This window comes from Electrona antarctica, assembly GCF_951216825.1.
Source record: "Electrona antarctica genome assembly, contig: scaffold_338, whole genome shotgun sequence".
Classification (NCBI taxonomy): domain Eukaryota; kingdom Metazoa; phylum Chordata; class Actinopteri; order Myctophiformes; family Myctophidae; genus Electrona; species Electrona antarctica.
In genome coordinates, this window is record NW_027638572.1 from 125001 (window position 1) to 137500 (window position 12500).

The following is a 12500-nucleotide window of genomic DNA, read 5'->3' on the forward strand; positions in this document are numbered from 1 at the left end:
TTAGAAATAATGTTATAGATATAAGACAAAAGGCCTTTTACTTGCAACGGGGCGTCTAAGATGTATTCAGTTCCAGATTTGGAGGAGATGTTAGGAAAAGAAGGATTGTGTGACTGGGCGAAGTGACGGATCTGGAAGTATCGAGTCGGTCAGACCCACGGTTCTCCAGAACCACCACAAAAGGCTCTTGGTAACGTGTGTGACAAATCGTATGACTTTGACTTTTGACTTTGACCATGTCTATGATCGGACGTGGAATAGAATCACTCATGTAGAATGGGTACATGTAGAATGGGTACATGTGGAATGGGTACATGTAGAATGGGTACATGTAGAATGGGTACATGCAGAATGGGTACATGCAGAATGGGTACATGTAGAATGGGTACATGTAGAATGGGTACATGCAGAATGGGTACATGCAGAATGGGTACATGTAGAATGGGTACATGCAGAATGGGTACATGTAGAATGGGTACATGTAGAATGGGTACATGTGGAATGGGTACATGTAGAATGGGTACATGTAGAATGGGTACATGTAGAATGGGTACATGTAGAATGGGTACATGGGTACATGTAGAATGGGTACATGCAGAATGGGTACATGTAGAATGGGTACATGTAGAATGGGTACATGGGTACATGTAGAATGGGTACATGCAGAATGGGTACATGTAGAATGGGTACATGCAGAATGGGTACATGTAGAATGGGTACATGTAGAATGGGTACATGCAGAATGGGTACATGTAGAATGGGTACATGTAGAATGGGTATGATTTCGAAAACACAGGACATGATGTTAAGTCCATAAGTGCCTAGGGACTCTGCAAGGCAGGGGCGTCCTACTCCCTGAGCCAGGCTTGCACTTGACCGCATACCTAAGTATCGAAGACTTGAGCACTGTGATGTCGAGACAGCTGGACAGACACTTCACAGGGGTTGTCAAGTGGGGTCCTACTTTCACCAACGTTTCGCTGATTTAACCCCACGACGTCTCCAGTAGGCTCAGCAGTGCATTCTGGCGTCCCAGAAGCACCCCCCTCTGCATCTGCCCAGCCTGCTTATTTGGGAGACCAGCTAGGGTCTTTCCTTTTCAGCCAAAGCCACTGGCTACTCCACTCTGCCAGTCTGGATAGCTCCTTGATGGCCCGACGTAGGACTTGTCCGCTGATGCCAAGGTCCTTCATCAGCCTCACAGTTGATGTTGCCACAAAACCCCGACATCCAACTTCTGCTGGACAGACCTTTGCTCTCCAGCCACGCTGTTCTGCCTCTGCTGCAAGATCTGAATATCGCAGTTTCTTTCTTTCAAAGGCTTCCTGAACTGCATCCTCCCAAGGGACTGTAAGCTCCACGAAGTACACTCTGCGCTGTGAGTTGGACCACAGGACTAGGTCAGGCCTCAGGTTGGTGATGACGATCTCTGGTGGAACTGTGAGTCGTTGGCCCACGTCCACCAGCATCTGCCAGTCTCTGGCTGCCTCCAGTTCACCTAACCTGGGCCTTGGTGGGAACTTCCGCTGTCCTTGTTGCCCTTCTCGAACAAACGCGATTGGGTTGGCTGAGTTGGTTACTCTGGGCGGCAAGGCATTGATGGTGGTTCTCCTGCTTTTCAGAGTTGCTGCCAAGCCTTTGAGTACTTGGTTGTGCCTCCAGGTGTATCGTCCTTGGGAGAGGCTCACTTTGCACCCAACGAGGATGTGTCTTAGTGTAGCTCGTGTTGAACACAGGGGGCATGATGGATCTTCGCCCAGCCATTGGTTGAGATTTGTAGGGGTAGGGAGGACATCATAGGTGGATCGAATAAGGAAACTTATCCTGCTTGTCTCCATCTCCCACATGTCCTTCCAGCTGATGTTTCGCTTTTCCACACTCTCCCATCTCATCCACTGGCCCTGTTTTACTTGCGACACAGCCTTGGTACACCTGCTTGCTTCCTCCTGTCGGCGGACTTCGGCCACAACCATTTTACGCCGCTCCCGGGAGGCTGCTTTGCTCCAGCAGGGTCGCTTTTCACCCAACCCCAAGCCACTTCTTCCATGTTGAACTTGGCCCACGATGTCACTGTGGTGGAGAGCAGATTTTGCCTGCTCTACCGCATTCTTAACAGTCCACTTCCTTCCTGTTGCCAGGGTTGGGGCAGTAGCTCGGATTACGGTGTCCTTTGATTCTGTCAGGGTCATCTCTAATCTCACTTTCGTGCATTTGAACTCCTCAGTGAGGCTAGAGAGGGGCAGCTGGAGTAGCCCCTGGCCATACAGGGCCACACTACTTAGGCATCGAGGGGCCCCTAACCACTTTCTCAGATGAGAGCTAATCATCCTCTCCATCTTCTCAACTCTTGTGAGTGTGATGTCATACATGGTTAGTGGCCACATAAGGCGGGGTAGTAGGCCGAACTGCAGGCACCAGATTTTCAGCTTGCCAGGCAGCATGGATTTGTCAATGGTCTCCAGGCCTTTGATGAGTTCTTGCCTGAGTTCGTGTGCCTGATCAGAGTCTTTAAGCTTTGAGTCGTACCATCTTCCGAGACTTTTGATTGGCTTTTCAGTGACCGTTGGGATAGGTTCTTCATCGATGAAGAACCTTTGTTCCATCAGTTTGCCTTTAACTATGGAGATGCTCCTTGATTTGGATGGCTTGAATTTCATTCTGGCCCCGGTGATGTTCTGTTGGAGCTTTCCTAGGAGGCGCCTGGTACAAGGTACTGTGTTTGTCATGGTTGTCATGTCATCCATATAGGCCCTGATGGGTGGTAGCCGGATTCCAGAGGTTAGCCGCTCACCGCCCACCACCCACTTGGAGGCTCTTATGATGACTTCCATCGCCATGGTGAATGCCAATGGTGAAATGGTACATCCTGCCATTATGCCAATCTCCATGTGATGCCATGTGGTGGTAAAGTCTGGCGTGGTGAAACAGAGCTGAAGGTCTTGAAAATAGGACTTGACCAGGTGCTTGATGGTCTCGGGTATCCTAAAGAAGTCAAAGGATGCCCAGATGAAACTGTGGGGGACTGATCCGAACGCATTAGCGAGGTCAAGAAAAACAACATGGAGATCCCTCTTCTCCTTCTTAGCAGACTGAATTTGGTGCCAGATCATGCTGGTGTGTTCAAGGCATCCAGAGAACCCTGGGATGCCTGCTTTTTGGACTGATGTATCCACAAGGTTGTTTCTCTCCAGATAGCTGGACATCCTCTGAGCTATGACACTGAAGAAAATCTTACCCTCTACATTAAGCAGACTGATGGGTCGGAATTGGCTGATATCCGTGGATTCCTTCTCTTTTGGAATCAGGACTCCTACTGCCCTGCGCCATGCTTTAGGTATAATTCCCTTCTCCCAGGCTACTCTCATTAGTTTCCACAAGAAACGAAGAACATCTGGAGCATTCTTGTAGACTCGGTACGGAACTCCATTTGGCCCTGGGGCTGATGAAGCTCTCGCCCGCTTCACTGCGTGTTCCACCTCCCTCCACTTGGGAGGATTAATGTCCATTTGATGTTCAGGTTCCTCAATTGGTGGAATGTCAGATGGAATAGCTATCTGTTCGTGCCGCTTGTCATCCGCATACATCGTTTCCAGATAGGTTTCCAGCTCCTGCCTTGATGTTTTTAGGTTTCCTCCCTTCTCTTTGGTGAATAGTGTTTTCACGAACTTGAAGGGGTCCTTGAAGAAGCGTGATCTTGCACGTTCTCTCTTTTTCCGTGACTTTCGCAAGTTCTCTGCTCGTCTCAGACTTGTTAGCCGGCCTCTGAGGTTTCCCTGGAGGATGTTGATGCCCTCCTTCTCAACATCAGAAGCCTTCCTCCACAGCTTCTTGAGTTGCCTTCTCTCCCGGATGAGCCGATCGATCTCCTGTTGCCGCCTGGACTTGTTCTCTAATGCTGGTAGTTTTGCCTGCTTGCTCCTTACTTCATACCGTTCTGCTCCGTATGAGTAGATGATGTCTCCCATCTTGTCAAGCTTTCTTTCAACTGTGCCGCTCATGCTTTGTAGGACACTGGTCAGGTCCCTGTTTATTGTCTCCCATTGTTTCTTCTCCGAGGCTCCAGGCCATTTCACCTGGGGTTTGTTTCCACTGATCTTCCTCTCCATTGCTGGTTTTGGCTGGATGGGCTCCATACATTCCTCTGCCTCCGCCACTGTGCTTGAGTTTCCTTCTTCAGGGGGGCTGATGTTCTGCGAACTTTGGTGAGATTCCGGTCGCTGAACTTCATTCGACTGACTTGATCGACTTCTCAAGAAGTACGAATCAATGCGAGGTCCCTGTTTTCCCTCCTTCAAGCACTTCTTTCTTCCTTGATGTATTTTCAGGCCCTTTGAAGATGTCACATTCCTCCAGCCGCAGGGACAGACCTGAAGCGTTTTCTCGGATGATGATGATGCACATGTCTTCCATGTAGAATGGGTACATGTAGAATGGGTACATGCAGAATGGGTACATGTAGAATGGGTACATGTAGAATGGGTACATGCAGAATGGGTACATGTAGAATGGGTACATGTAGAATGGGTACATGCAGAATGGGTACATGCAGAATGGGTACATGCAGAATGGGTACATGTAGAATGGGTACATGGGTACATGTAGAATGGGTACATGTAGAATGGGTACATGTAGAATGGGTACATGTAGAATGGGTACATGCAGAATGGGTACATGTAGAATGGGTACATGTAGAATGGGTACATGTAGAATGGGTACATGTAGAATGGGTACATGCAGAATGGGTACATGTAGAATGGGTACATGCAGAATGGGTACATGTAGAATGGGTACATGTAGAATGGGTACATGTAGAATGGGTACATGTAGAATGGGTACATGCAGAATGGGTACATGTAGAATGGGTACATGCGGAATGGGTACATGTAGAATGGGTACATGTAGAATGGGTACATGCAGAATGGGTACATGTAGAATGGGTACATGTAGAATGGGTACATGTAGAATGGGTACATGTAGAATGGGTACATGCAGAATGGGTACATGTAGAATGGGTACATGTAGAATGGGTACATGCAGAATGGGTACATGTAGAATGGGTACATGTAGAATGGGTACATGTAGAATGGGTACATGCAGAATGGGTACATGTAGAATGGGTACATGCGGAATGGGTACATGTAGAATGGGTACATGTAGAATGGGTACATGCAGAATGGGTACATGTAGAATGGGTACATGTAGAATGGGTACATGCAGAATGGGTACATGTAGAATGGGTACATGTGGAATGGGTACATGTAGAATGGGTACATGTAGAATGGGTACATGTAGAATGGGTACATGCAGAATGGGTACATGCAGAATGGGTACATGTAGAATGGGTACATGCAGAATGGGTACATGTAGAATGGGTACATGTAGAATGGGTACATGTAGAATGGGTACATGTAGAATGGGTACATGTAGAATGGGTACATGTAGAATGGGTACATGCAGAATGGGTACATGTAGAATGGGTACATGTAGAATGGGTACATGCAGAATGGGTACATGTAGAATGGGTACATGTAGAATGGGTACATGTAGAATGGGTACATGTAGAATGGGTACATGTAGAATGGGTACATGCAGAATGGGTACATGTAGAATGGGTACATGTAGAATGGGTACATGCAGAATGGGTACATGTGGAATGGGTACATGTAGAATGGGTACATTTCAACGAAAGCACAAGTCAAGACAAAACCTGTTACTGAGGATAAAACCAGAAAAAAGCACTAAGACTTGTTTACATCAGGGTCCTCCATTTTCAATTAATCAGAACATTTAGAGACGTACAAATATACACTTCTAAGAAACCATGAAATCATCATATGGCTGTTGGTAGGGCGTTCCACATTGTAGTAGCGTAGGAGCGAAATGAATTCAAACCCTCAGATCCATACCGGAAACCAAACATCAGGCATTAATGGTCGCTGTTCAATAATATATATATATTTTGTCTCTCAACTAAAATAAACAACATGCTCTGTCTGTCTGTCTGTCTGTCTGTCTGTCTGTCTGTCTGTCTGTCTGTCTGTCTGTCTGTCTGTCTGTCTGCAGGTGGAGAATGACCTGAAAAGACTCCAAAAGCCAATCCGGCTACAGCAACCACTGGAGCAGCTACAATCTACCTAACACACCCTTACTGTACACTGACTGTGTGTCACACACGCGCACACACACACACACACACACACACACACACGCACACACACACACACACACACACACACATTAAGCAAGAACAAAAAAGCATGTCAATACATCACATACATAAAAAGTAGTTATCATGAAACATGCATAAGCTAAGAACGTAACAGTGGAATAACTATATAATGAAACTATACATATAAACTATACATACTATACTATACTATACATATATACTATACATATATATACTATAAAGTGCTATGACTACATAAAGTGCTATCTAAGGGGCTAGGGTAAGTGCTACGGGTATCGAATCGTTTTGCAATGCAAATAATTGTTTGTATCAATAGTATTTTTTGTGCGTCGCATTTAGCAATTTTAAGAAGAAAAAAGAAAAAGAGTGGGTTTAATTACTTAGTTTAATATAATGTCTGTGTTTTCCAGATAATCACTGTGTTTACTTATTTATATCCAAATGCATACATTTTCCCTTAAAAAAACAGCACTATCCACATGTCTCACACAGATTTCATTTATTTGCTAAATAGTTACTGTATCGATTTCAAATCATTGAATCGTATCGTATCGCCATAATGAACCAATATGGTCCATGTATCGTATCGTCAACCATGTATCGTATCGTCAACCATGTATCGTATCGTCAACCATGTATCGTATCGTCAACCATGTATCGTATCGTCAACCATGTATCGTATTGTCAACCATGTATCGTATCGTCAACCATGTATCGTATTGTCAACCATGTATCGTGATACGCATCGTATCGCTGTTAAAATCGTTAGACCCCTAGGAATTACTCTTTCCTTACAGATAACCGTTACTCCATAGAGAACTATTTCTGTATTATAGATTACGGCTTCTTTAGCTACTTCATATGTGACCACATTTGACTGAGGGACTGCCATTGGATTTTTTTACACGTCATATGAAAGCAGGGAATCATAGCTTCAAATTGACATATTGGTTGTTCAGTTTGACCCACCGGTTTTGGAGATATGGCTTATAGAGTAATAGCGAGTTGAGAAAACAGGCTTGAAAGGTTCTCTAACATTACACCTATAGCTACATGTTTAAGCAATTATTTCATATTTACATGTCTTCTGTGGACTCTAACATTACACCTAGCTACATGTTTAAGCACTTCTTTCATATTTACATGTCGATTTCAGCTCTGATACTTATTAAGAGTCTGCCTGGGCTATTAACTCATTTTGGGGGGGAAGAAATAAGAGTTTGCGCGATGGCAGGCTCTCAGTCAAATCTGGTCACATATGTCTGTTTACTTTATCAATGACTGTTACTTTATACAACACTGCTTCATTAAGGGTTATTTTGGAGGGGTCCCCAGTTCAAATAGGGTTATTTTGGGGGGTCCCCAGTTCAAATAGGGTTATTTTGGGGGTCCCCAGTTCAAATAGGGTTATTTTGGGGGGTCCCCAGTTCAAATAGGGTTATTTTGGGGGTCCCCAGTTCAAATAGGGTTATTTTGGGGGGTCCCCAGTTCAAATAGGGTTATTTTGGGGGGTCCCCAGTTCAAATAGGGTTATTTTGGGGGTCCCCAGTTCAAATAGGGTTATTTTGGGGGTCCCCAGTTCAAATAGGGGTCCCCAGTTCAAATAGGGTTATTTTGGGGGTCCCCAGTTCAAATAGGGTTATTTTGGGGGGTCCCCAGTTCAAATAGGGTTATTTTGGGGGTCCCCAGTTCAAATAGGGTTATTTTGGGGGGTCCCCAGTTCAAATAGGGTTATTTTGGGGGTCCCCAGTTCAAATAGGGTTATTTTGGGGGTCCCCAGTTCAAATAGGGTTATTTTGGGGGGTCCTTAGTTCAAATAGGGTTATTTTGGGGGGTCCCCAGTTCAAATAGGGTTATTTTGGGGGTCCCCAGTGGAGAACCAATGCTTTGTAGGTCACTTTTTGGACGAGTGTTTCTTTGTAGATGACCGTTATCTGGGACCCATTCTGGACGGGAACCCCTTTTGGTGTTTTAACTAAGCATTATGTTATACTTTAGCTATTGAAAAATAGCAGATCTACAAGCTCGTAGTGCGCCACTCGGTGGCGCGCTACGAGCTTGTAGGTCTGCTATTTTTGAAAAATCGTAAAAATAATGCGGCGCAAATCTTTGAATATATATTCTTTCAGGCCTAAATGGGGTAACTTGTGTGTATGTATCTTTTATACTTTTTGACATTGTTATAAGTGCTGTTTGTCAGCTTCCAAACAATTGTTGACAAACTCACTGATGCACCCATTCCGTGGTTGTAGGCGTACGCAGGCATAAAGAAGTCCAATGTGCACAGGCAGAAATCATTTTGCTTTGCTTTAATAGAAAATAAAGTGCATATATGACATTCTTTCTGTTCTCTTGGCTCACATTCTTTCTGTTCTCTGTGCTACTGGTAAAAACGTGTTCCCACGTAGGTGCATAATTTCCCCCCCACACCTGTCCATAATTAAAGCCTAGGAGGCTGGGAGGCGTGCCCGTCTGTGCCCAAACAATAATTCAATTAGCCAACAATCAACATATTAAGGCTAAATAATAATCAGAAAATACAACTGTGAAATGGCTTCTACATTCCGGCCCCTAATTGTGCATAATATATAAACACAATTACAAAATACATTTTTAAAGAAGCCATTACACAAAATACACATTGGGTGTGTGGTATGTGACATGTAATGAATCTTGACTGAATCTTCTTTTGTCGTCACTGCAGAAGAAAGAAATAAAGAGAGACTAGAGAAAAGAAACATCAACGTTATTAGTCTTCAGTCTGTTCTCTCTGGTGCCCTCAATAGCAAATTATGGAGCTTGTTGACTGACAGGCCCTTCCAGTGTACTGGTCTTCTGGAGAAGGCTTGACATAGCCCTCAAGCCACCACAGAAAGTGAGACAAGTCTGTGTCCCTTTCCTGTGTCACAACTACAGCGCAGCCTTGCTTGCTTCCTGGGAAGTCAATGAGAAAAGATGTGTATTCTTTTTTAAACTCTCTTCACGGCGACGCGTTGTTTCAACATGTCAGCCTGCTCCTCTGAAGTCCTCCTCCATGAAGTCGTGCTGCTTCTGAATGATAGACCACCATCCACCATCATGTTTGCCACGAAGTCAGTGGCCTTCAGCCCACGTGAAACATCATCGGCTGGATTATCCTTTGTGCCAATGTGCCTCCACTGGTCAACGCTGGTAGCTTCTCCTATGACTGCTGTTCTATTTGCCACAAAGGTGTGGAACCTCTTAGTTTCGTTGCTGATGTACTTAAGTACTGTTGTACTGTCTGTCCAAAAAACAGATTTTTCCAACTTCAGTTGCAACTCCTTTCGCAGCATCCCATCAACTCTTAGTTTTCCTTTCCTAGGGTGATAAACTCCATGATGTGGAATATACCACACTTTACCATCGTTTCTTTTTAATTGATCCTCTGGCACAATCTCTGCATAGCCTTGATCAATTACATCACTCAGAAAGGATATGTATTCCTCATGAAATGTCTCATTTTTTTCAAATGTTCTTTTCAGGCTCACAATACGCTGCTCTGCTATGCAGCGGTTGTTGGGCAAGATGGGGGTTTCCTTCTTGAAAGGTAAGTCAACAGAATAATGACCATTTTTCAACACAGGTGAGTTATGCACAATGTTCATGAATTTAACATCATCTCTTGACATTTCAGCTTGTTCTTCAGAGGTCTTCCCACTGAAGTCATGATTATACTGTTGAATGATCAATTCCTCTAGGTGTACAATAGAGATTCGATTTGTGGAAATAGTAGAGTAGCCCCTCTTGCTCATACTGTCATTCAAATTACCACCTCGAAGTGGGCCATTCAGAACCCATCCTACTTTGGTCCTCACTGCATAGGGACCATCTTCCTGGCTGTTAATGACTTCCCATGGTTCTATGACTTTAGGAGCATTAGTTCCAATGAGTAGATCGATGTCAGAGTCAATTTAGTGTATTTTGATGCCACTCAAATATGGCCATTGATCAACATCCTCCTGTCTGGGAATGTTGCTCTCACTCACCGACATGCTGCTGTGGGTGAAAACCTCAGGCAAATCAACAAAATCATCTTTATCCAGTGCAGACACTTCCAAGCCATACACTGCATGTGTAGATATAGTCTTTGACTGCCCCATAGTTCGCAGCATAATGCTGACATTCAATTTTTGGGCAAGGCTCTCTGTGCAGAATGTTCCTGAGCTGCCAGGATCCAAGACACAACCAGCCCCAATATGACCACATAATGTTGGTTCAGTAGTTGCATCGCTAACTGCTGGTTCAGCCTCCTTAGATGGCTCAATTTGTTCAGAGAATTTTCTTTTGTCCTCTCTTTCAATGTGGAGAATGTCTGGGTGTTGTTGGCTGCACACATTGCAAGTCAGTCTATTGACACATGTTTTGTTAATATGGCCCTCCTTTTTTAGGCAGCCGAAACATATCCCCTTCTCCTTAATGAAGTCTATCTTTTCCTTGTGTAATTTTCTTTTGAACTGGTAGCACCTTTCCAATGAGTGATTGCTCATTTTGCAATACAAACAGCCTTGGAGTGGGGGAGAGTGTACCTTTTCCTCCACCACAGCAACATTAGTGGCAAAACTGCTTCCTCTGTGGCTCTTCAGACCCTGACTGGGGGGGGCATGCACTTCTACTTGAGGCAGCGAGTGGGGTGTCCTGTATGTTGCCAAACAACGGATCTGTGGCTATTCTGACCTGCTTTTCAACGAACTGGACCAGATCATTAAACATGGCCCTATGACCTTTTCGGTCTTGCAGGTCACAGGCAGTGCTTCTCCATCTTTCCCGCAACTTATATGGCAACTTTAAGACAATGCTCCTCATGTTGCATGGTATGTCCAATTCTCTCATATGCATGATTTGTTCTGTTGCATTGCAACATCCACGTAAAAAGAGAGAAAAAGCTTGTAGTGCCTCGACATCATCACTTTTAATGGGTGCCCAACTGAAAGCCATTTCCATATATGCAGAAGTGATTTTTTGTTCATTTCCAAAGTGCTCTTTCAAAAGATTTTTTGCTCTTAGATATCCCTGTTGAGGAGGCAGATGCTGACAGCTATGCACTATCTCTTTTGGCTGACCCCTGGTGTATTGTTCGAGGAAGTGCAAGCAATCACCAAAATTGTTAGTTTTCATTTCAACACCATTTTCAAAAGCTCGCATAAAGGCATAATATTGCAGAGGATCACCATCAAACACAGGAATAGTTCTCACTGGAAGAGCAGATGAAAGATTCTGTTGAACTAATAAAGAGGTTATTTCATTCTGTTTTTGCATTATATTGACAATGTCGTTCTGACTGTGGTCATACAGCACTGTGGCTTGAGAACCTGGCACCAGCTGTGCTGGTGTAGTAGAAACCCTGGGCAACATTTCAGTGTCATTGGTAGGAATTGTTTCTTGAGCCTGGGAATATACAGTTTGTGAATTTGTAATTTGCATGTTTGGTCTTTCTTTGGGCCGGACAACCTGTGGGAGAGCTACAGAGTCAGTTATTAGAGTCATGTTGTAATTCACCTTTGCAGGATTATAAACTGTTGCATTAGGATTGAGCTGTTTGGTGGTTTGAACATTATTGTCATAATAAGAGTGCATTCCATTGGATGCTCTTGAGCCACTCCTTGATGCATTTTCCTCCAAAACATAGATTTTTGCATTAAATGCTGCCAATTCTGTGTCGAGTGTCAATTGTTCCTTTTGTCTCCTCAAATTTTCCTCTTGAGCCTGTAGTTCATGTTGTCTCTTTAAAGCGATGGCTTGCTCCATTTCCTTTTGAGCCTGCAGTTCATGTTGTCTCTTTAAAGCGATGGCTTGCTCCATTTCCTTTTGAGCCTGTAGTTCATGTTGTTTCTTTAAAGCGATGGCTTGCTCCATTTCCTTTTGAGCCTGCAGTTCATGTTGTCTCTTTAAAGCGATGGCTTGCTCCATTTCCTTTTGTCTCCTCACATTTTCCTCCTGTACCTGCAGCTCATGTTGCCTTTTTAATGCGGCAGCACGCTCCATAAGGGCTGCCTTTTCAGCCTGAGCTTTGACAAGTGCAGATGATGTCGTTGATGAAGTGCGTGAGGTTTGGGACTTGGAGCGGGACTTAGCCCGGCTTGGGACATTGGAAACACTGTCATCTGGTCCTATGTCATCCTCGAATTCTGTTACATGACTAGCAAGGGTTTGTGATGATTGACCAGCCTCAGAAAACCACCTTTCCACATCTTCCATAAATGCACAGTACTTTCTCTTTTTTCGTTCAAACCATTCCTTTTGCTCATTAACCTCCTCCTCAGACAGAGGTAACGTCAAAAATGCATCATAT

The 12500-nt window shown here is 44.3% G+C and overlaps 1 protein-coding gene across 1 annotated transcript in view; it reads left to right on the top strand.

Annotated features, from left to right (window-relative positions):
• The window catches only part of LOC306917928 (calcium uniporter protein, mitochondrial-like), a 42655-nt gene extending 36101 nt beyond the window's left edge, over positions 1-6554 (top strand). The window contains exon 9 of the mRNA XM_079530826.1: positions 6064-6554. Within this exon, the coding sequence (XP_079386952.1) occupies positions 6064-6138 (75 nt within the window). The 3' untranslated portion in view covers positions 6139-6554. The remainder of the gene's footprint in view (positions 1-6063) is intronic.
• The last annotated feature ends 5946 nt before the right edge of the window (positions 6555-12500 follow it).